This window comes from Branchiostoma belcheri, unplaced genomic scaffold, assembly GCF_001625305.1.
Source record: "Branchiostoma belcheri isolate BF01 breed outbred unplaced genomic scaffold, Haploidv18h27 scaffold188, whole genome shotgun sequence".
Lineage (NCBI taxonomy): Eukaryota > Metazoa > Chordata > Leptocardii > Amphioxiformes > Branchiostomatidae > Branchiostoma > Branchiostoma belcheri.
Genome location: NW_017803357.1, coordinates 226,152 through 251,713, shown reverse-complemented (window position 1 = coordinate 251,713; position 25,562 = coordinate 226,152). Strand labels below are relative to the sequence as shown.

Genomic DNA, 25,562 nt, shown 5'->3' with positions numbered 1-25,562 from the left:
TCTTTCTTCTTAGCTACTATATAATTCATGTATTTGAGAATCTTTGCCAGTTTTACACTGGGGTAAGTTTGGAATAGTCCACTTTTGCGTGGGAGGGAGATGGACTGTAATATGCTGTATTTGCTCCCAAGCAAATGTCGGCCTCTCTAGTTTCAGTAGCGTTTGTCTGTTTGTTTGTTTGTTTGTTTGTTTGTTTGTGGTTCAGCAAGATAACTCGAGAAGCAGTGGATGGATTGGGATGAAACTTGGTATGTGGGTAGGTCTTCATGAGACCTAGAAATGATTTTGGGCTCCCTGGCGGCTTTCCTAGGTACTGCAGCAGAACTTCCGGTTTTGATATCTCGTGATCTGGGCATGCTACGGTCACGAATTTTGGATGGCAGATAGCTCTTGGGATAGGAAAGAAGTGGCATGAGTTTGGGTTCCCTAGCGGCTTGTTCTGGAACTGCAGGAGCATTTCTTGAAAAAAATTCGAAGGAGGATAACTCAAGAACCGGCTGACGGATTGTCGTGATTTTTGGTATGTAGGTAGTTAAAGTGATGCTTGACATAATCAAATGACAATTATGCAAATTGGGAACTAATTTGCATAATTAATGAGGAAATTCTATAAATCTGCTTTGTTCGACAATAGAACTATGAAACACTTGTGACATCTACTTCAGAATGAAAAAAAACATCTGAGGATATAGATTATGTAAATGGAGACCTAATTTGCTTAATTAATGGCAAATTTTTATAATTTCATAGTTGTAACTGCTGGGAATTTCACACTTGCCACATTTGGAAGTTGCGTGAAGGTGAACACAAACATAATTTATTCAAATCATGAACTCATTTGCATAATTTATGAGGAAGTTCTATAATAGCCTTTTTGTTAAGATAAGGCTGTCATTGGGTGGAGAATATGATCAACTGATATAATCCATGCAAATGAGGCGCTTATTTACAACATCAATGATTAAAATTGTATAATTCGTCAACCGCAAGGGTTAACATCATTTGGCGAAGGTATGAGATCGTGGAACTCTTGTTATATATTGTAACGTCACTGTGCGATAGAGGAAGTAGTGATGACATCGCCACTTTGCCAACGATCACTGCCAGAGGGCCAAAATGCAAGTATACATATTCTGTACATACATGTACATGTCACTGCACAGTGTTAGCTAGCACGGGAACGTCACTTTAACTCGTATGTAGGTTGCCTGGCAGCCATAACAGCCACCATTTTACCTTACCTATGCACGAGTTAATCAATGACCATGTAACAAATGATAAATCGTTCCCCAGGTCAGCGCAGAGGCCAAACCGCAAATGACCGGACAGGCGACAGGTGACCGGCGGTTCAGACGACAAAGTTCGCCTGATACGTGCGAGCTGGCACAGGCTTTAGTCGTAGTCAATATGCGTGTGCAAGCTTGACTGGAAATGTCAATAAGATGTTGTATGTTTTACGTGAAATTTGCGTGTTCAGAGATGACTATTTCCTAATGGTTCATGTCCTTGCCAAACTAATACTATCCTTGGTTGATCAGAGCAAATAGTACATCATCCTGGAAATCATTTATTGTAAATAATTCATAACAACGATGTGTACACTCAAAACAAAGACAACATCGTGAATCTGAAGTTAAACATAGTCACAGCATTACTGAACAACATAATGTATAATGTACGAAACTACGCATATCACAATAAGACTGAACACCAAATGTTACAAATACTTAAAATAGAAAATTTGATACATGTATTTATATAGCTGAAAATAACTGTACCAAAGCACACCGAAATTGCAGTAAGTTGTTATTACCACAAATCGTTATACTAGGAAAGTTGTTTTCTTCCTACTTTGTAAATACTCCGCGCTGGCGCGGCACATCTTGTTTACATGTTAAAAACGATCATAATACCTGTGAAGAATGCTTAAATCTCGATATGTACATAAAACTGGTGTGTTTTCAAATTCTGTTATGATCCAAACGCAAGCGTAAAGATGGATTTACATTCTGTAGCAACCATGCTAAATTGAAATCATCAGTTATGAATTGTGAATTATTATCACCAGTTCTTAGAACTAAAACAAAGGCACAACCAGAAGTAAACCTCTCAATAGAAAAATAGCAAGTCCGATGATGTCAAATTATCAATGTTTATGGAGTAAGGCCACAGCAAGTAAATTTTATGGATGACATCCTCCACAGATTCCAAATCTAATGTGAGCGGGCGAAAAAAAACAAGGCGGGCCGAAAAAAAAACAAGGTTCTCACATTTTGAAATTTTGACTCAATCATTGTACAAATGGTTTTGATTCAATGGGAACATCACATAGACACAGCCAACATCACATATCACTGCATCAAAGTAAGAAACAAAACATTAAATCAGAGCCTTGTCTTGTCTCCTCTCTTTATAGTTATCTGCCATCCACCTTCCGGCATGGCAACAGACATCTTTGCCCATTTCCGGCATGGTGACCACTGTCAGAAGGCAACAAAATTTCTTGTTTTTTTTTCCGAATCAGGCGAAAACCAATGCGCGCGCGGATGTCATCCATAAAAATTACTTGCTGTGGCCTAATAGAAAACATTCTGTCTAATGAAGAGGCTGGCGAGTATAGAAGCTATCCGCACTAAACCGGCCCCACGTCGTTTGCGTTTTTGATGACAATACAGGAGAAGCAAATTCCGATGATCTGAAAGAAACGAAAAGTTGTTAAAAAGCAGGTATGTACCAACTGGCGTTATGATATGGCTAAAAAAGGAATATGAGGTATCCCCAAAGACTAGTATCCAGAAGCCACATTCTATTGAAAGTTAATATGTTAGTAGAAGTCATTATGAAGCAAACTGTAATTCAAATTAACAGGGATTTGTATACTTTCACACGGTGTTCTCTGTTGGCACATAAACTCTGTGATGCAGCCACACGTAAGCCCGGCACCCAATGTGTTTAAAGGCACCCATAGTGATTACAGGGCAGTAAACTGGTTTTCCAACTAAGTCAATTTTCCTTCTGATATCTGTGATGCAAAATTTTTTTGGAACATGTTCGCAGCCAAAACGCAATGTTCTGTACGTCGCATTTCTGTGTAATTGGGCATGTGGTGTGTCCATGATGATGCACGTCTTTTTATTCTCACTGTAGCAGTTTTGATATTGAAGTAAATGCATATTTTAGAAACATCCCTACTTTTACAATCCTGTGGAATAGGCCGTAGGTTTAGGTAGTTGTATGGTAGCCGAGGTTCTCTAAGCAGATATTAGGTGGCTGTTGTGCATAATGGTTGAGAGTATCTTTTGGGATTGTGGTTTGCACCTACTGCGATACCGTGTCAAATGAATAATATGTAGTAAATGAAAGATATTGTTATGAAAGCTGACTTTGTTAATCTATCTACTATTGTCGTGTTGTTGATTTTATGTAGCATGCAGCTGTGTTTACACTAGTTAGTCTGCAACTGTTTCCCCTAGGGGGCGGCAAACCTCTGGCCACCAGGAGCGCGATTTTTTAGTCAGGCTAGATTATTAGACCATGGGTTTAGCCATTTTACGATACGTTGTTACCAGTTGTTAAGTGATCACAGACTGTTTACATACACTATTCCAGTTCTCAATTTGCAAAATATAAAACGTCACGGAGAATTGTCGCCTATGGACACTTCTTGTCATTGTTAGTTACCTGGACGATGGAGAAGACCAGGGCGGACACACCAACAAGCAGGAAGTTGTCTTCAAGGAAGGTCTGCAACTTGTCTTCGCATGGCTGTGACAAGACACCAACAAGACAACAGCAATGTAAAAAAACTTGTATCGTACAAACAGTAAAAAAATCACCACCGCCATGTGTGATGATCTGTCTAATGTAAGTATTAGTTATGAACCACTAAAGCGTCTTAACTTATATCTATATATCATAACACCGCACATATCATAAGACGCTTGCCTTATGGCTAAGCTTGAAAGCCAGCGGCTCTGGATCTTCCAGTGCTTCCTGTCTTTGGCTGCCAGCCAGTTATGATTGGGCGCGGCAAACTGTTCTCTCACCGCGGACCAACTCCCCTGACATGTTATCTCTCTATTTGGCCGATTTTCACTCTTTCCAGCCGCCTCCCGAAGCCTGGTAGAGGCTAGTCATGATGTCTAATTTCAACGTCACAGTTTTATGCTAAACTAGAGGTCGGAGATCTCATGTCTTCGTCAGAGGTACATCGTTCTAGAGAAATTAACATGCGTATTCTTCACTCTTTTTAATAATCAATTTGGTCTAAAGAACAAAAGAATCTCTGTACTATTTTTATGGTACAGAACACCCTGAAACGGTTTGCCGCAGATTATACAGATGCGTCGTCACCCGTGTTAGCCCCCCCCTACGTTATTTGAGTTTGGTACTGTTACTGGAAAAAAACGTTCAAGAAATTATTACTGTGTTGAAAGTGTCACGACAGCGCCGCAAAATATAGTAAGAGAAGATGTTATTATGGAAAGAATCAGAACAGGGTGACTACTGCTGTTTTGTTCATTTGTCTTTATGACAAATAGAAGACTTGTTTCTTGTGTTCTTTGTGTCCTAACATTTGTACTTCTACAGTTAGTATATTCCAAATCTAGGCATCTCGTTTTTCGGCCCTTCGTGTTTTATTGCACGCTTGCCTTAAATTTAAGGTAATTAGATTTAAGGTGTCCAGTGGATGTCATCCATAGCAATTACTTGGTGTGGCCGTAGAAAATAACCTGACATATGTCCAACCTATCCTCCCCCTGTTGAAGTTATAGTACAATCCCTCAATGTAGCGTCATTTGATCCCATCCCATTATGGGGTTCCCCAGCTATATCCAGCTGTCGGCTGTCTCCAAGCAGATGTAGGTGGGGGATTTCTAAACACAAAAGGTCCTATTACGGGGACATAACGACCTCCACGACTCTCATCTTTGAACTCAATCTTGGAGACCACGACAGTAACATGCCCATCAAATTTCATTAACTTCCATCCACACATACAAAAGTTATTCTGCTCACAAGAAAAATTAACAAAATGCCCCCCTGTAGTCACAACGAAACCCCCACGAAGCTCAGTAACGAACTTAACCTTGGTCCCGACAATAGTAAGCACCACACCAAGAATCATAATCAACATTTTACAAATACTTGAGTTATCTTGCTAACAAGCCACAAACACAAAAGGTGCACTAACGTGACGCACGGACCCCCCACGAAGCCGAAACTTGTACTTGACTTCGACCTCAACAGCGGTAATCTGCCTAGCCAAAATCATGGACGTCGAATCATGCCTTCCAGAGTTATATTGCAAATCCGCAGTTCCCCACACTCCGGCGAGACAATTTCATAGTCCTTCTGACGAAGACAATCACATCCATCCACGCTAAAGTGTCCCACTTACCGGGTTCAACCCTCCCACACAACCGTCCTGACTACCACCGCCACCCGAACCACCGCCACCAGGCGCAGTGATGTTCGAAGTTGTCATCACGACACTTGAAGTTGCTGCAGTTACAGTGGTAGGTCCCGGTCGTGATGCTCGTTAGACCCGTGGGAGGTGCTGAATGATGAGTGAGTAATGTGTATCGTTTTATCAACCAGTCCATTACATTGTTCTTTCATTTATGCTTATAATAGACAGTAGACTTTTACTGTTAACTGTGCATATTGCTTACTAAATAACATTGACTTACCTTTTCCTTTCAACCACTTTGAAGATAAGCATTAGCATTGTGTATCGGATGTTTATATCGAACGCAATACATTTTCCAGGGTTCAGATAATTCCCGGGTGCATTTCTTGTTCAATTAATTGTAGTGTACACTACCATCGATTGATCTGTTGTTACACAGAACACTCCATCCATTAAACATCTATGTCAAACACAACATTTCTCTCCTAGAGGCACTCACCTTGCGTTGGACAGGAGCAACCATCGGCGTTTTCCGGATCTGCCCAATTACTCGTAGCGTTAAGTCCACAGCATTCGAGCTGGAAACATCAGACAATCGTATGGAACACGCTTTCCAGTTTCAGGTAAAAACAAAATCTTTATTTAGGTTATCAAATTGTTGTAACTTTCTCAAGCTTGGATAAGACTGTAAGACACCTGGCCAAACTATTACAAATCAAAATTAAAGATCCTTTCTGGTGTTCTTTAGATATCTATACAAGTCAAAACGTCTCGTGGTTATCGGAGAGCAACTTAGAGACTACGGCCTTAAACCGAATTGTTTTCTTCTCCTTTTCAAAAGATTGTTGTCATTCATGTTGTCCATACATTCCGTTTGACATGTAAAAATATTCCTGTGATACCCTACTGCCTACCTAGTATGATGATAAAAAAACTAAGAATAAAATCTTACCCCTATCTGCATGGCTGTGATACCACGTTTGACCGCATCTGGAACATTCTCCAAGTCTTGCCCTTGTGTCAAGATGTCGGTAAAGCTGTCGGTAATCAGGTCGGACAGAGCGCCTCTTTGGACGATGGCCACGATGCCAGCAGCGACCTCCACGGCGAAGATGATCCCGAGAAATACCGAGAACTGCAGAATGGAAAGACAAGCACATAAATATGGCCTTATGATTAGATTAGACCAACGAGCTTCACATGAGACCAATACCATGTCCAATGTTTGAGTCAGTTTCTTGACAACTGCTTTCCTCTTCTCTGTTAGTGTCTATCGTTAATTTGAAGCTAAACTTTCTCTGCAAACATGCAATAACCTATAGCCACCATTCGTGACCAAACGACCCCTTGGGTTATGCTAGTAACGTGTTCTATTGGTTAAAAATAACTACGAGTAATCCAAAGTAAAGTACAAAAGGCAAACGTTCGTAAGATTCAGCAGGCCAGTATGATACTATATCAGAGACAACGAGTTGTAAATCATTACCAACCAAACCAGTACCATGAACGATATTCTCTACTTTACGCGATCGATCAGCACTTCTGTCTACTGTCTCCCACTGGCTGATCTATACATTGATATATCAACAACATTACATAGATCAGTCGGTCATTGTCTAACGTTAATTTTTATAGATCAGTCGGTCACTGTCTAAGGTTAATTTCTAATGCAATCTTTTTAAATTCTGCCTTTAACTGACTGATCTATATGTTAATGTATAGAAACATTACTAACCATGATGAGTAGACACTTGCTCTCCTTGCAGGCCCCGCAGCAGCCCAGGAAGCCGACCACTGTGGTGATGGCTCCGGCCGCGATGATGATGTACACCGCGATGCCATAGAACGAGAGGACGCTTTGGATGGCGCTACTGGTCGGTTGTACCAGCAGAAAGATCCCGATAGCCAGCAGTGCCAAGCCTATCAGCTGTGGAGGAAACATTTCACAGTTAGGCTGCATCAATGCTGTATTATAACATTAGGACGATACAAAAAGTACATTTTCTGGTCATTTCTGGTCAACAAAAATGTTGGAAATGTGATGTATAACTGCCCAAATACGTTGAAAAGTAGAAGTAAATTACAATCACACGAAGATTTGCCAATTAAGATATTTCATTTTTTGGCACAAAATGTTACATAATGCCCCTTTAATGACTGAGCAACAATGGATAAACCGTACATTCTAGTATACAACCCAATTCATGGCTAGCAGGGACCAAAACAACAATGGTTGCTCTTTTGCACGTTTACAAATTACTGTAAAGGCATAGAAAGACGAAGAGAATTGAATGATTTTCGTCCCTGTCCACACCTTTTCATGTAGCAATGGTTAAATTCAAACAACAATCATTTTCAAATTTCCAATCCACAATCACTTGCTGAATAGTTCCTGCTGCCAGCTATGATCTTGTATGGTCCTTTTGCTGTTTTTTGTCTGTTTGGTTCCGTTGCTTTGTCCATGGTGGATATGCGTCATGATAAACGGTTGGATGAGGTCGTCCCGTTGAAACCATTTTTACTTCCAGTTGGTCTGATCTGACCACCACAGCCACTAACCATTTCTTTCATCTCACAAATTTCTGAGCGACTTCAAAAAAACATTTCGCGTAAACAAAGAGGATTCGATTGATAAATAATCCCAGTATTGGCAAAGTCCCATGGTATCGCTTTGTCCCAGGTAAACATAGCATGGTTGCTGAGTTACAACTAAACGTTTACACCCCCACGGTCCTACTGCCGCTACCCCTTCGCGAGGCTCGATGAGTCTGTTTTCGATCTCTTACGGTCCGTTTATCTTCTCTTGTTGTCATTCATCATGTCTTGAAGACAAGGATGAATTACAACGATGTTAAACTAGACGATTACAACGTGATACATTCACAATCATTGTTAGACTTTCAACCTCCTAAAACAGGAACATCGTCTTGGAGGCATACTCCCCACATAAAGCTACTGATATCTTTACTGCTTGATATTGTGTTAACCCACAACGATACTCACACAAGAAACATCTAGTTGCACAATGTATAAACAGTAACTTACGGCACAAATTTAATTAATAAAGTATATGGTTTGGACTAAATCAAACTGAACAAACGGAATTTAACCTTCCATTGATTGCTGATGGATCGTTGGTGTTAGAAGGACCACATGGACTAGTTGTACTCACCCAGAACACAAAGTTGAAGATAAAGAGCAGTACTCTGATGATACCCGAACAGCAGCCCATGTTGTGTACTTAAATTTGACCGAGGTCGTCACGTCTGTCACCTGGCGTTGTTCCTCTCTAGGTTCAAGGAAACGTTGTGAAAATCTGGTGACAGCCTCTATTTTAAGTCACCGGTCAATTTGTTTACAAATTTCCATGGTGACTCTACTCAATGTGTTTGCTCTATGATAAGGCACGCCACAGAGTTTGCGCACGGCAAGAGAGGCATTGTCTAGTATTTGTTAGGTAGTGACGCATAAAGACTATTGACATTTACTGAAAAATAAACAATCATTTCCATCAACGTTATAAAGGATTGCTTAGTACTTTTTTCTAACTTTCTCTATACATTTACATATCAGTAAAGATCTTTATTAGGTCTGGAACACCGTTCAGAGATCTTTGTCTATCAACATTATTGCTGCTATTGTTATTTCATAGCTACATACACGAACATGCCTCTTAGAAGTCCTGGGATACTTGAAAAACACGAATTCTACCGAGAGGATGAAACGCCATTTTGGAATAAAAGGTGGTGACGTAGTTATCTTGATGACCGGACAAAGGGCAGGCACGAACGTTAGAACATACCTGCGGCTCCGCGGAAACCTCGGGTCCGTATCCAGGTACACGGAGTATCAACTGACACAAACATGGGCTAGAGTTTAAACATCATGTTTGATTAAATCTCTTCTTTGCCACATACCTCAACATTTGTGACACAATGTCTATAAGCTGCACATTGTTAAGATACAGAATCAGAGATACTAGTATGTTGCGAATGTACGACACATAGCTACAACCCGCTGTAGTACGTGCTTTTTGTCCGTACGTTTTTTTGGGAGGCTACGTCTGCTAGGTTTTTCTGAGGAAGGAGTGGCGTCTACGCACGTCACTCGCACGGTTTCGCAAGGTGTAAGAGTGTGGTCTGCACGCCAAGTCTGGCCGTGAGCGGTTGCGTGCATCGTACATTGCGCAAGTGGTAAGTGAGTTGTACGTGCTTACAACGTACGATCTCTGTGCGATTGCAACTTTACCGTAAGGAGGCCGTACTCACACGTGCTTCTTCCGCACGGTACGTACGGGGCACGCGCGTCGCTCGTACTCGCACGCACGGGTGGTGAATCCGCAGGCCGCACGTAGAAAAAGTTTTACATGCACTTAAAGTTCTACGGCGTGTCTACGTGCTCCCAAATCCGTAGGATTCCGTTCGGAGGTGGTACTCACCACGCACGGATGCCCTACGATTGCCCACGTTTTTGCACGTAGACAGCACGCAGAAGCACGTACGGCGGGTTGTGACCGAGGCTCTAGGGAGAACCCCAGGTGTTTAACCATGAGACTTAACACTTAATACAGTTGTAGTCTTCAGCATTTCACGGAGCTCGATGGTATCATTGTAATAATAAAATCAATCCTTTTCGTCACAGAAATACAAATACATGCGTGTTTCCCAATAATAAAGATTATATATTTTTGCAATCCCACAGTATCGTCATGGAAGTATCCTGGTTTTTTGGTGGGCTTTTTTTTGTGAAACTGTTGACAATATCATTCACAAAAGACGTCTCTTTGGTCATCTGAACAGGAAGCATGGACACATATGAAAACAAATACTGAACCACTTGTCGAAAGCTCTAGGTGAGAGAATTTTTGTGTTGGACCAAACGTTTTAACTCTAAACATGTAATTACCAACGCAGATGAACTTTCATGATAGTAAATACTGAAATCATCATGGAAGTTCATCTGTGTTGGTAGTAATCCTAATACAATGCTATACAATCTGTGTTGGTAGTAATCTGTGTTGGTAGTAATCCTAAAAAAATGCTAAACTTTATTCCGACACAATGGTATATATACATGTACCCTTGTGTTAGAATAAAGTTTAGCATTCTAGAAGACAGAAATTATAGTTCAACAAGACCGTTCAGCTTTGTCTTTTGGAACGTTTATTGTGGTTAAAGGCGGTGAGTGCACAACGTGATACTGCGTATGTCGATATTGCCTGATGATAGTTATTAGAAGACCAATCGAATTACAGTCATAGAAATCTGTTACAGACTCTAGGAAAAAAATGTAGATCCCTGTTTCTGTAGACCAGCCCGACGATTCAAGCGACCAGCATCAGGCCAAATATGAGGAACTGGCAAAACGCGAAGTCGCTTAAACGACTGGCCATTAATCTCGTTGTCGTCTGCGAAGACTGCGATCATACCAAAAAGTACGCACTAACAGAAAGTGTCCAATACTGAAAAGCAGGTAGATTATTCATACCGTCATCTTTATACACTGTTTCTCCGTATAGCCTCGGTCACAACCCGCCGTACGTGCTTCTGCGTGCTGTCTACGTGCAAAATCGTGGGCAAACGCAGGGCATCCGTGCATGGTGAGTACCGCCTCCATACGGAATCCTACGGATTTGGGAGCACGCAGACACGCCGTAGAACTTTAAGTGCATGTAAAACTTTTTCTACGTGCGGTCTGCGGATTCACCACCCGTGCGTACGAGTACGAGCGACGTGCGTGCCCCGTACGTGCCGTGCGGAAGAAGCACTTGAGAGTACGGCCTCCTTACGGTAAAGTTGCAATCGCACGGAGATCGTACGTTGTAAGCACGTACAACTCACCACTTGCGCAACGAACGATGCACGCAACTGCTCATGGCCAGGCGTGGCGTGCAGACCACACTCTTACACCTTGCGCAACCGTGCGTTTTCAGAAAAAAACATAGCAGACGTAGCCTCCAAAAAAACGTACGGACAAAAAGCACGTACGGTGGGTTGTGACCGAGGCTTAATGGCGCCGCAGCAGCCCAGAAATCCAGCATCATAATAATGCCCCCTGCCGCGATACACATGTACGACACCGCGTTCATATAGGAGAATCATGTTCTTCAAGCTGGGATCAGGGAGAGCCCAGATGCCCACAGCCAGGAGACCGGCACCCATCAACTAGACAGAGACAAAACATACAGAGATGTGTACCCTCCACGTAGCATACGACCACGATGTCTGTAAATGTAAGCCATACATACATCGCATGCCTTTACTATATTTCATCTATTCTACCTTTTTTCACGATTCTGTGAGAAACCCCATTTCATTAAGTTTTATTTGTATTTCAAGTAAATTAATGGTATTGTATGTATTTGTCGGCAACAGGCTTTGAATTCTAGATGTTGATCTTGGTTGACATTTTCTGTATGGCATGTTCTTAATAACGTTACGTGGACGTAACAAAACAAGCCGTCAGGGGCCCAGAATTTAATTATTCTGAGGTCTCATCAAGACCTACCCATCTACCGAATACCAATACAATCCATCTAAGCCTTCTCGAGATATGCTGTTGACAGACAGACAAAGACAAACACACATACACACGAACACCTACGAAAACATAATTATTGTAAAGGTAACAAACACATGTATGCGTCTACCTGACGTTTATTTATTCGCCATATTATAAAAGTGACAATATCATAAAAGCGACAATCATCATAAGGTCCAATATACACATTACATAGACACATTGCATTGATAGAGCATCGCCCACAGCTATCGTAATACAGACAATATACATTTCACTGGCATATAATAAAGACAATATGTCATGATTTGACGTGTTCTATTTACACAATTAAGTTACACAATATTTTTCAGCGTACTGTAGGCTGAATGAACTTGAGGTGAAACTTTTGCACACACGGCTACATGAATCTACGCTTGGCATTATCTCACGTTAGATATCACGGCAAAGTTTTTGAAACAGTTTTTTTTGTACAACAAAACATAATTCTGATGAACATATTGCATTAGATTAAAAACGTTGCAAATTTCAGTCACGGCAATCGCAAAAGTTACGCCTGAACTCCAAACATTGTAGAACAGAAACATCTATAAACTAAGTCAAACAAAAAACAGCAACAAAAGACAATAGAAGACAAAATCTCTCTCATTGATGACTTTGAAGGTTATCAAGTTGGTATCGGCCGACTGTTGTCTGATGTATCCATGGTAACCGTCGCTATGGTTACACAGGACCGACGTCATTTTCACCGATACCTTTGACCAGGCATAGCGTCATGAAGAACCCGATCAGCTGTAAGAGAGTTAACATGTTTAGTTAGCAACCAGTAATAATGATAACAAGGGAAATCGTAGATTTCAAACCTCCGGGTTTTTTTCTATTGGTTTAGGTTATTTGTTTGTGTGTAGTATGAAAGTTATGTGCGTAATATGTTTGTATGCCGGTTTAATGGCTACTGACGGTTGGTTCGGTATGGACTGTTGATTAACGCAGTGTTCGAAATACTTTTTTGAGCAAAGTAGCACAGTGTGCTACCTAGGGCAAAAACTAGGTAGCGCAGCAGAATTTTAGGTAGCGCCACGTCCCCCCCCCCACTTGTCAAATTACTATGCACGTGTCGCAATAACTATATTTCTTCCAATCATAGAGGTATAATACCTCCATGCTCTAATAAAGTTACTATTTTGAGGTTTCAACTCTGAAGTAGGAGCTCTGGGTCGAAGCCAAATTACGGGTGCGTGATTTATTCTGGTTTTCTACTGAGAAAAATCGGGACAGTATTTGCGCCGGGCAGCCGGCCATGTACGCGAAATGGTACGCCCAGTATAGCAGCGATCTATTCATGTTTTATGTTTACAATTGTGCAAATTTTTTTTACAGAAATTTGATCACATATGCTTAAAAATATTGTTATGCTGATGTTAAAAAATATTTTAAGACACTGAATCGCTGGCTGTGATGTGCAGCAGTGTACGTACGCCGCGTAGCGTGCCAGACATTGGCCGTGCAAGCCTATAGAATGCCCCACTTGCGACATAAATTTCTGAGGCTTATCGTGCGCATCGTGCGTATCCACAATTATTCCCATCGTAAACATAGTCACTGGAATCTGAAATGCATACATACAGGATGATTTCCCTTCTTCAGCGGGAGTTTTGTTTATGTTTTGATCGTACACGTCAAACTGCCACGCTGGTCTACGCTGCGCGCTGGTCTCGGCTGCACTTCCGGGTTCCATAAATCGACACCATAAATCGACAAAGAAACAAATATTTCCCCCCAAATTTATATTAATTGTGCACTTTTTCACTAGATGTGGCTATGCAGTCCTGGAAAACAGCGTTTAGTGCATATTTTCAAACAGAAAAATCGCGTCCCCGCGCCCTTCATGTTGCCGCCCGGCGATCTCAGCTGAAGCGAACAACCAATCAGAAACGCGTAACGCGGATACGTCATGCAAGATTTGCATACCGCCCACCCACCGCTTCTGCTGGCTGCTGCCATGCTAGCTACGCGCCGTACTTGAAATAAATTGACGTGTATCGCCGTATTTCTGGAAATAAATGCCGCGACACGAAGATCTAGCGCTGACTCGGCTTGCACTCAGCGTTCAGCGTCACCCGCGCCATTACCCCCGCCGTCATCCCGCGCCGTCATTGCTGCGCCGTCACCCAAAATTTTTATCGGAACCAGACACCCCTCTGTTTGACCCCTTTTGAATGGTAAGACCCAAAACTGCAACCTCCCCATTCCTTAACAACATGGTAAATTCCATTTTCAGCATGGCGGGGGTGTCCGGAGCACCTAAAAACCTTTTATTTCGACGCCCATAAACACATATGCAATTAAACAAAAACGTTCTGCATCATCTGCAGCCCAACAGCAATACGTATACCGAACAACAGACAAATCCGTCCAGCCGATCGCGAGAAACAGCTGCTGACAGAAATGTTTCGAACAATAGTAAAACCTCCTCGCGGAAGGATATCTCCTTCCCCGGAGGTAATAATCAAGCTGCAATTTGTAATTTTGTTTTCCTCTACTTATTACTATCAATAGATGACAAATTAACATGTAGAAGATCTCGATTTCTCATATGCTCATTTGGTATGCAATACCTGCCAATATCAAATTTAAAAAAAAACTTTATACAATTCTTAAATGTATGTACCGATCGCGACTTACCGGGATGCTGGAGAGACACATGACAACAATAGCAGCCGTCTGCACGCCCCAGGACAGGTAACTGGTGAACAGGCTCTCACAAGACTGAGGAAAACAAACGAAACTTTTATTCAACTTTTCAGCTGGTGTGTTACACCGAAGGGCGGTTATACCGGCTATACAGATACAGAAGCTGGTGTGTTACGCCGAAGGGCGGTTATACCGGCTATACAGATACAGAAGCTGGTGTGTTACGCCGAAGGGCTGTTATACCGGCTATACAGATACAGAAGCTGGAGTGTTACGCCGAAGGGCTGTTATACCGGCTATACAGATACAGAAGCTGGAGTGTTACGCCGAAGGGCTGTTATACCGGCTATACAGATACAGAAGCTGGTGTGTTACGCCGAAGGGCTGTTATACCGGCTATACAGATACAGAAGCTGGAGTGTTGCGCCGAAGGGCTGTTATACCGGCTATACAGATACAGAAGCTGGAGTGTTACGTCGAAGGGCAGTTATACCGGCTATACAGATACAGAAGCTGGAGTGTTGCGCCGAAGGGCGGTTATACCGGCTATACAGATACAGAAGCTGGTGTGTTACGTCGAAGGGCAGTTATACCGGCTATACAGATACAGAAGCTGGTGTGTTACGCCGAAGGGCTGTTATACCGGCTATACAGATACAGAAGCTGGAGTGTTACGTCGAAGGGCAGTTATACCGGCTATACAGATACAGAAGCTGGAGTGTTGCGCCGAAGGGCAGTTATACCGGCTATACAGATACAGATAAAGATACAGATACAGAATTTTTCAGTTGTTGCAAGAGGGCAAAACCAAGTTAAATAAGGCCATGTTGATTTGATTATATGGATGACATCCTCTGGGAACCCCAAAACTGATGCGCGCGTGCGAATAAAAAAAAGTTTTGCAAAAAAAAAAGTTGCTTTCACTATGAAATCTACGTGGTCATGAAGGTTGAACAAATGGCACGGAATATGTCATGGCGAATAATCTACTCTTCGAATTCATTTCTTTACATTTGTGTCTTTTTTCCTTTGATTTTGGCATTCTACGACATTGGTATCGTTTCTAAATGTTTTCCTTGCAACTTATGGTATATTTTTGCTCATTTAGCAACTATTTAGCACGATTTACAGTATGGTTGAAAACTTTTTTTTTGGAAACGGACGAAAATTCATGCGCGCGCGGATGTCATCCATATAATCAACATGGCCTAACTTAAAGCGCTGATCGTCAGTGCTTGGACGTGCATCATAAATCAACTTCCCAAGCGGGGCGTGTAACAAAACTGTTAAAAGACCAAGAAAACAAATCTTTTCCATTGTCAAAAACGGGAAAATGAAACGGACAGTAATCGTTATGGGGCAAGTGCGCATGTGCATGCACAACCCACCCTGTAGTACGCAGGCGTAGTAGCGTCGCAGTATGTGGCGGTGTCCGTCTCGCCGCTACAGTCACATGACGTCACAGATCCTGGGTTTTGCCAGTTGTTGTAGCTGCTGTAGCCGCAACATTTAAACTGTTTGGATGTAAAAACTGTTTAAGTTAAAGGACCACCAACTTTACGACAACACAAGATTCTAAAAAAACAACATGAATTCCTTCATAACATCTTCATCCAGCAACTTCTGTAAACAACTGTTACACCAAAAGGCTCTTTTACCGGGAGCCGTTTAGAGATCCCTATCACAAAGTAAAGTAATCACAAAACCGTTTCATTCACCACTTCCATGTGTGAATGAGACTGTGTTTGTGATTGAGGAAATACTATCTTGCCAGACGGAAGTTAAAACCACGTACGATTGTCTGCAGGTTCTTCATGGAGGTCTGGAACTCAGAGGACCTGTCCTCAAAGTTTTCGGAGCCGTCGACGACAGTAGCCATGACAGAAGACAGCTCGTCCACAACCTGAGGAAATATGCAACAAAAACGACAAAACATCACGTTATAGCTTAAACCAACCATATGTGTAGGGGCCGTTTTTTTAAGTGACTATGCTGAATATAATCTATTGTTGTTGAAGTTCATGGCATGGCAACTTACCCTTTATTGTTTTATTGTTTGAGGGCGGCGCCAATATAAGTTAGCCCAACTTGAGTACGCCGCCATCGTGTCTGTATTTCTTTATATATGTTTTAATAAAAAAAACACACCAAAAAACTTACCCTATCCTTGTAAACAAGTCCGACGATCCCGGCAGAGAGCATCAGACCAAAGATGATGAACTGGCACACAGCAAACTGAAAAGGAGACCAACGCATCATTTGAAGAAACCGGTGTCAGGAACACGCTGATATAGTACTGTGCACGACTTCTGTCTTGATGAATATCTCACCTTATACTTGGGGATTTTTCAGTCAGGCGCTTCCCTACACGGATATTGAACTATGCGTGGGGTCATAGTTCAGCTCGGAACCTAGAGGTCCAGGGTTCGATCCCCACCCATGTCACCGATCTTGTGCTCTTGGGAAAGGCACTTTACACGAATTTCTTCACTTCACTCAGGTGTAAATGAGTACCTAGCTTCGGTTAGGGTCGTCCCTCGGATAGGACGTAAAATGGAGGTCCCGTGTTTGAGGAGAGCCGCACCCCACGCACGTTAAAGAACCTACCGCACTTATCGAAAAAGAGTAGGGGCATGCCCCGGTGTGCGATGGTCCAAAAATTCTACAGACCAAATACTACAGTGTAGCAGAATCATCAGCATGTTGATGTTGGCTACCTTAACCTCCAAGACCAAGACCAAGACATGTGCCATAGATATTTTTCAACTCGAACTGTTTTCATTTATTCCAACGACATAACGACATTCCTTACCGTGATCAGCATACACTTATTCTCCTTGACGGCCCCGCAGCAGCCCAGGAAGGAGACGATGAGAATGAGGCTTCCGGCCACAGTAGACATGATGGCCACGGAGTTGAAGTAGCCGAGGTCCAGTAGGACCAGGTTCCGTAAGGACGGGTCCACTAACCCCCACACACCCACACCTAACATACCCAGACCTGCCAACTGGGGGACGGCAAGGGGAGCAAGCTGTTATTCTTATGTTTACCGAAGGAAAACATATTGTTTTTACTCAGTTTCTTCCTCTTCTTCTTCTCCAAACAGTGACCTCTGACCTGACGAATGAAATGATTTGTTTACATCTGTCACCATAGTGACTGGTGTTGGGTTACATAATGTTGCAATTTCATGGTCTACTCTGCTCCTGTCACCATATACTAGTAGTACATGTACATATTTAACATCTGGAAACCATATCGTCTATCTTGTTGAAAAATGACAACAAAATTCAGATCGTTCATATTACCTGTATAATAGTTGTAAGTTAGAATTTTCCTTAGGGGCCGAATGACTAAGTTAGGCGGTTACCATGGATAAGGCTCGGCGCAGAAACTATGTTCGAAACTTATTTATCTAAATGTATATCGTACTGTCCGCTGCCATTATAAGTTTTATGTAAGGGATTGAAGATATTTCAGCTTTTTATGGTTTTACCGGTTATCTATAAAGCTGTCACCAATGCCTAGAATATATATTGTTAAAATATATTATTTAAGATAATATTGCACAACATTGTTGTATAGCTTCTACCGAAAGGAGGGCGGTACAATGTATGAATCATGATATGTGGTCGGAATTTTTAGGTCGACTGGATCGGGATGTCACTGACCTATAGGGCAGCAATTGTTGTTAGTAACAGAGAACACTTGCGAGATATAATTGTTAGAACCAATGCCTAGAATATATATTGATGCCTAGAATATGAAATGAATAAGACCAGAACCTCAGTGAGCTACACTGCAGCAAAACATATTGACATGATAAACATCAGATGAAAAAAGCAGCACCTGTTTTCTTTCTTTCTCTTCGATGGGTCTTCTTCATGTTAAACACGCTACCTCCTGCATTTAATTTTCCACCAAAACGATAAGTATTGAAAGTAGAGATCTCACAATATACAAAGGTACTTACGAAGAACCAGACGTTGAAAATGAACAGCAGAACCTTGCTGCAGTTGCACAACCTCCATCCGCCATTTTGGACTAAACCTGAAGACGAGATTTAACGTTATATGTGGAAATCTAAATCCAAACTGTGCGGTAGTATCTGTTGCGGCGCGTGCCCTCTATACTGTAACAGTTCCTCCTAATTGTGGCCGATAGTGTACGGTTGTCTCAGACTTATATAGAAGAGGATGACGTGTGGAAATAAGGCGTAGGCTTGTACAAACACTGGCTTTGTTCTCGGGTGACATCCAGACTATATCAGGCGTGTCTGTTGAGTGGCAACAACGTCCATAGTACCCGCGGCACTAAGGTACAGTTTGCTCACTCTGACAGAGCTAACATTAGCCATATTGTCCAAATAGGTACCCTTTTTATCGGAGATATCACTGATATCTCTGTGTATCAATTAATCCGTACAGTGGGTATACGGAGAACGCGTTATTTAAGAGTATTGCACAATATTGTTGTTTAGCTTCTACCGAAAGGAGGGCGGTACAATGTATGAATCATGATATGTGGTCGAAACTTAGAGGTCGACTGGACCGGCATGTCACTGACCTATAGGGCAGCAATTGTTGTTAGTAACAGAAAATAATACGCAAACTGACCTCTAACGGTTGTGCACTCTTTCATGAGGCACTCAGATATCTGCTTGTCTCCGGTAACCTAGTGGTCATCGACCTTTACCAGACTCTACCCTATACTGAATAAGTATTGTATAAATGAGTATACACACATGTATTCATACTTATTCAGTAGCGTAGAGTCTTGTAAAGGTCGATGACCACTAGGGTACTGGGGACAAGCAGATATTCTGAAAGGCAACCCTTTTATCCTTTGGGAGTCGCGAATTTAATTCAATGCACAGCTCTTTCTATGTACAGTTTTTCCAACCTTTTAATACGGAAGCGGTGTAACACGAGAAAAAAGCTGTGTAAATTGACTGAAATTCTTTCCATCATTCGTTTTAACCATTCATTACTTCATCCATTCATATATTCCATTTGTAAGATTAACTAATGAGGCGAAAAGATGGACACAAAAATTCTTTTTGTACTTTACATATTTGTCATACGTGTAGAATCCAAATAGTTACTGACAGGCCTTACGATTTGTCAATAGTCAACTAGGCATGTTCAAACGGAATATCTCACTGAGCTTAAGCAAAAAAGCAGTTACTCAAGCAACTGGATATGACTTTGGAAACGGTCAGACATTTCAGGTAGCATCCACTACCTTTCGTCAATAATGACTTATGTGATGCGTTCTTATTTTCAGATATCTTTATTTCAGTTAAATTATGGCAAATATAGTTTATAATTATATGCATATGTTCAAGCAACAATATCTGGATGACATATATATATATACAAGACTTGAAAACAAGGCATTTGGGTATGTATCGATTGGATGCGGCTGGTTTGTTGTGAATCCGATTGAAGTATATATCTTCATCTTCATCTTTGCCGGGGCTCAAAGATGTTATGTGAGCCCCGGCTACACCCCCATATAGCCCCTGATGGGGCACTTTAGGGGGGGGGGGCTTGGTCTAAGGCGGGTAGGCCTTCAGCCTGGCCCGGAAGGACTCATAGGGAGCCATAACTACCGGGCCAGGCAAGGCGTTCCATTGGGGGATTGTGCGAGGGAAGAGGGAATATTTGTAAGTGTCTTTTCGTGCATGTATAGGTTGATGTACTGGTGGCTCCCTCGGGTACGCCCTTGGGCTGGCTTGAGCAGGTTGCTGGTGGGGACATTAATGATATTATGGGTCAGTTTATAAAAAGTTGTGAGGCGGGCCTTCCTCCTCCGGAGAGGAGAGGCCACATATGTTATAGATAAATTCAATTTTGTTCTCCACCAATCAGCAAATTCTTAGACACATGCATGTGTGAGGTCACTGATATTCAAGCAGGTGTTGAAAGTTTTTGAAAGGGGAGAACCATTAGTCTGTAGTATATGGCCATAAGGTGTTGAAAACAGCGAGAGCTCAATTATGATCATGACGAGTGTGTTTTCATCATATTTCAGGTAGTAGCTGAAAATTGAAAAAAGCGTATGTTTAACAGGAGTTCTCTGTTAAGACGCGTTCTTAATCGATATGTTCAATCATTCACTGGGAAAATGATTGAATTTGCACAAGTCTGTTCCCAATTGGCTGTAAACTGCAAAGCATCCCATGGTCAATTTAAATTTGTCACGGCATCAAAATATCACCATGACCGGTGACCGTTGTCTATATGAATGGTTCTTTTGTGAAATACTTTCGCTTGGACAATATTTTCCCTCGGCAGATAGCAACATCATCAACTCGTAAAATTGCTACAAATAACCCAAAAATGTGGGTCATAATATATTTTTCGTGTTACACGAGAGTACATCACCCCCGTACCGTGAAACGACTCTCCCCACGCCAGACTATGTCGCGTCGCCGCTCGGTGAAGACCAGGAAAAGCCGGCGAGGTAAGGCAGGCCACCGCGGCAAGGACTGGAATCTTTACGACGACAACCACTGCCACTATTTCTCGTACGAACCGTCTGGTCTCAGCACACTGCTTACTCTGGTCTACATAATTCAGCTTGGCAGGTACACCAAATTCCATGTTTTTTTTGGGGGGGGGCGATCGCCAGGTATCCAAACCTACTAGTATACATACATATTTAGCTGTCGAGTCTCTTTCGTTTTCTCCCTGCTAAGATTTTCATTGCTTTGTTATACAAGCTTGTCATTGAAGAGTGATTTTGGCAACGTGCATGGTGACAATCTGTTTTCCAACCAAACGATAAATAAATGTATAGAATTATAATAGAATCTTCGCATGCAAATAACAGCTGTATGCATTTGCTATGTCTAATTGCTTTTTACATGTGTGAGTGTGCGCGCGCGCATTTGCTACTTTTGTCTGTCTCCATGTGCGTGTGTACGTGTGTGTTCAGATTCAAATTCAGATGTTCGTTGCTCACAACCATCCATCTCTAACTCTTTTTGGCCGTGTTTATGTGAAGTCACCCAAACCGCGCGCGATTCGGGTAACTCACATTCCTCACATCTGGTCCACCTGCCATACATTCCTTTTAAAACGTGCCCGATCACGATTCTCCGAAACTACATTCATTGTCATTATTGTCAGAGGTCAACGACCTGCTTGCTGGTGCCCCCTTTCAGCGTATCTCGGCCAAAAGCCGACGTGGTCCCGCCAGAGGCGGTGAAGCTCGTCCTAGAACGGACACATTATTTGACCATTACTATCCTTTCAGTTACTGACACGTAAAATTTGGTATTGCATACAAATAAAGAAATATCACCCCGTAATCCATGACCAAGTGAAGTCACATTGAAATCACATTGCGTTCATACGCAAATCGCGATGCGGGAAAACCGATTCGAAACCACCTCTAGAAGTGGTTTGGGATCGAGGCGCTTTCAATGTGATTTTGAGCGTTCAGATCGAGCCACTTGAAACCGGCTTCGGGGTAAACCACATGTAAAGCGCCTTGGGTGACTTCACATAAACACGGACATTGTCTCAACTATTTTAGTCCTCCGCCGACCCGCTGGGACAGACTGAAGTGGTGGTTGGAGGACAGCTGGGAGTGGATCATGTCAGTTGCGTTTGGCCGCGATCCGAGAAGATTCTACGAAGACAAGATGGTGAGAAGTCGTGGCGGGAATGTTCGTCTTGCCAAGACAGTCCTGATGGTGCTTAACTTTCTCGGCTGGGTAGGTGACTTTACTATTCGAAATGCTACACTTTTACAACCTGAAATTATCTACCATACTACGTACAATGCCTATGGTACCAATTAGCAAACGTACATGTACACAACTGGTTTCTCAAGGACAATATATCAGATGCCCTACAAATTCTGTTTAGGCCACAGCAAGTAAATTTTATGGATGACATCCACCGCAGACTCCAAATCTAATGCGAGCGGGCGAAAAAACAAACAAATCGGGCCGAAAAAAAAGGTTCCAACATTTTAAAATGTTGACTCAATTGTTGTACAAATAGTTTTGATTCAGTGAGAACATCACATATACACAGCCACCATCACATATCACTGCATCGAAGTAAGAAACAAAACATTAAATCTGAGCCTTTTCTTGCCTCCTCTCTTTATAGTTATCCGCCATCCACCTTCCGGCATGGCAACAGACATTTTTGCCCATTTTCGGCATGTTGACCACTGTAAGAAGGCAACAAAGTTTCTTGTTTTTTTTTCAAAATCAGGCGAAAATTAATGCGCGCGCTGATGTCATCCATAAAAATTACTTGCTGTGGCCTTATTACCATAGTTGTTACTCACCTTGCTCAGTCTCTGTCGGACTTCAGGCCATGGGTGTGGCTCTCTTCGTCCTTGGCATGGTGCTAAAGTTCCTGTACCACGCGGATGACCTGGCCGGGGTCAAGTTCACCTACCTGCTCTACACCATGATTGCTTTTGGTACGTATTTTACAAAACCCAAGATTTCTTACGAGATCTTTACTTCTCTTTTTATTCACATCAGACAATGGTTTTAAAATCGTTCTTATCTTTCAAAATACTCATCTCTATGTACGTGGATGGAAGCTTATTTCTTGTTTATTTCCTTTTCAACCAATGACTGAACAGGTCTCATTGTAGCACTGGTCTGTACTCTTGGTATGTGCGGGGCAGCATGGGAAAACTCTTGCATGCTGGGAACGGTGAGTTACAACATAGTTTTGTATGCACAATTTGTTTACTAACCATTCTGTGCCAATGTAAAAAAAAAAGTGAAATCATTTATATCATTCTTTTAATTTTTGACTTTCCAGTTTGTAGGTATGCTGACTATTCTGTTCGTGGGTGAGGTGGCCTGTGCAGCGCTACTGTATGTCAATAGGAAAGAGGTTAGAAAAATACACTGTTTTTTTATTAATGCGCACTACGACTTCTGTTTCGTACCAGCGGTTTACCCAAGTGGATGTTCTTCATTTTTAGATCCTCCATGAGACTGACGAAAATCTAATGGATGTCGTAACCAATGGATACCAGTGGCCAATCAGCGACACTATCGATCTTATACAGCGCAAGGTAGGACCTATAGTAATAATCTACATATCAAGTAAGTGGTGTTGTATACATGTGATCTCTATGACGTCAGAGGCAGCGAGTGGAAGACAGAGCAAAAAGTGGGTGACAGTTGAGTGATTTGCCTACCGATAATTTGCATATGTCTTTTAAAACATAATTTGCATGTAATAAAAAGCAGCGAAAATAAATATTAATCCGTAACGTTAAATAATTTTATCAGGTTGGTAAACGAATGAATAAACGCAAAAGTTCTTTGATCACGACCATTTATTTTTTAAGAGCCGACGTTTCGATGACCGTCTGAAAGGATTGAAATGATTAATCAGGGCAATCCTGACTGGTTTACTGTGCACTGACGCTAGATGTTACTTTGTGCATAGTGCACTAAAGGTGTTACATAGTTCACAGTGCACTTATTAAGCTGGGTTTTACTGTTTACAATGCATTCCGGAACGTAGTGTAATTTTGACATACATACTAGGCATTGTTACATCAAACAACATCAAATGTGAACTATGTAACTAACACCTTTAGTGCACTATGCACCAAGTAACATCTAGCGTCAGTGCACAGTAAATCAGTCAGAATTGCCCTGATTAATCATTTCAATCCTTTGAACATTTAGGTTTATTTCAAATTGAATTATCATTCCTTTTCAGTTGTTCTGTTGCGGTGTGAACACCCCACAAGACTGGTACAACTCCCGTTATGGCCATGTTCCCGCCAGTTGTTCCTGTAACTTACCGGCTACTGACAGGGACGGCGCATGCGCCATCATAGCAGGGGAGGAGTGGTACCAGCGGGTAGGGATAGGGGGCGCTGCAGAGAAGGGAGGGTGCCGCACTGAAGCAACCATACAACGTCTTAGAACTAGATAAGGCCACAGCAAGTAATTTTTATGGATGACATCCGCGCGCGCATTGATTTTCGCCTGATTTGGAAAAAAAACAAGAAATTTTGTTGCCTTCTGACAGTGGTCAACATGCCGAAAATGGGCAAAGATGTCTGTTGCCATGCCGGAAGGTGGATAGTAAATAACTATGAAGAGAGGAGACAAGAAAAGACTGATTTAAGTTTTGTTTCTTACTTTGACGCAGTGATATGTGATGCTGACTGTGTATATGTGATGTTCCCACTGAATAAAAACCATTTGTACAATGATTGAGTCTAAATTTTCAAATGTAGGAACCTTGTTTTTTTCGGCCCGCCTTGTTTTTTTCGCCCGCTCGCATGAGATTTGGAGTCTGCGAAGAATGTAATCCATAAAATTTACGTGCTGTGGCCTAAAGGAAAGAAAAAAATCGTTAATATGATGGCATAGTATGTATTTTGTCTGATCGAAATCTAATTCCAAATTGGTATTAAACGTAACTTACGGACGTATGATTGTAGTGAAGCCAAATATTAACTAGAAAGGCCAATATTTGCTTTGGAGCAAATACAGCGATGGGTTCACCACATTTTACGACATGGCAGGGAAAGAATGAGAAACACAAGGGAAAACAATGATTTACATTGATATAACTATAATATGAAGTAACATACAACTAAAACAACAGTTGGATAGCTATTCCCTACTTTATTGGTTAGGATTTTTAATTGCATAATGCAAACTGTTGATTTTCAAAATAAATAAAAAACGTTCATGCCCCGCATTCCAATGCTGGAGCAGGAAAGCTTGAAATACCTACCAAAACACTTGAATACAGACATACTGTTAGTATGGAAATGCTCTGTGCAGGTGTTAATCAAGTTAAATCCCAACAGCCAATCAGCAAGAAATGCTCTGTGCAGGTGGAAATGCTCTGTGCAGGTGTTAATCAAGTTAAATCCCAACAGCCAATCAGCAAGAAGAATTAAGGAAAGCTGCATG

At 41.8% G+C, this 25,562-nt stretch overlaps 3 protein-coding genes across 3 annotated transcripts in view; 1 reads left to right on the top strand and 2 right to left on the bottom strand.

Moving 5' to 3' along the window:
* Window positions 1-1,033: 1,033 nt before the first annotated feature.
* Window positions 1,034-8,769, bottom strand: LOC109467698 (CD9 antigen-like). Its single transcript, XM_019765742.1, has 7 exons — window positions 8,586-8,769; window positions 7,149-7,340; window positions 6,366-6,548; window positions 5,913-5,991; window positions 5,402-5,560; window positions 3,682-3,765; window positions 1,034-2,695 (listed from the first exon to the last, which is right to left on the bottom strand). Exons 1-5 carry the CDS (start codon window positions 8,643-8,645, stop codon window positions 5,433-5,435), a joined length of 642 nt encoding a protein of 213 aa, XP_019621301.1. The 5' UTR covers window positions 8,646-8,769; the 3' UTR covers window positions 1,034-2,695; window positions 3,682-3,765; window positions 5,402-5,432.
* Window positions 8,770-12,068: 3,299 nt separating this feature from the next.
* Window positions 12,069-23,014, bottom strand: LOC109467706 (tetraspanin-8-like). Its single transcript, XM_019765753.1, has 8 exons — window positions 22,940-23,014; window positions 18,600-18,676; window positions 17,439-17,633; window positions 16,787-16,861; window positions 16,422-16,529; window positions 16,015-16,140; window positions 14,618-14,701; window positions 12,069-12,724 (listed from the first exon to the last, which is right to left on the bottom strand). Exons 3-8 carry the CDS (start codon window positions 17,616-17,618, stop codon window positions 12,656-12,658), a joined length of 642 nt encoding a protein of 213 aa, XP_019621312.1. The 5' UTR covers window positions 17,619-17,633; window positions 18,600-18,676; window positions 22,940-23,014; the 3' UTR covers window positions 12,069-12,655.
* LOC109467705 (CD151 antigen-like) overlaps window positions 20,926-25,562 on the top strand; it is a 6,431-nt gene continuing 1,794 nt past the window's right edge. The window contains exons 1-7 of the mRNA XM_019765752.1: window positions 20,926-21,218; window positions 22,172-22,352; window positions 22,966-23,077; window positions 23,246-23,319; window positions 23,431-23,505; window positions 23,597-23,689; window positions 24,349-24,492. Coding sequence (XP_019621311.1) covers window positions 20,971-21,218; window positions 22,172-22,352; window positions 22,966-23,077; window positions 23,246-23,319; window positions 23,431-23,505; window positions 23,597-23,689; window positions 24,349-24,492 — 927 coding nt within the window. The 5' untranslated portion in view covers window positions 20,926-20,970. The remainder of the gene's footprint in view (window positions 21,219-22,171; window positions 22,353-22,965; window positions 23,078-23,245; window positions 23,320-23,430; window positions 23,506-23,596; window positions 23,690-24,348; window positions 24,493-25,562) is intronic.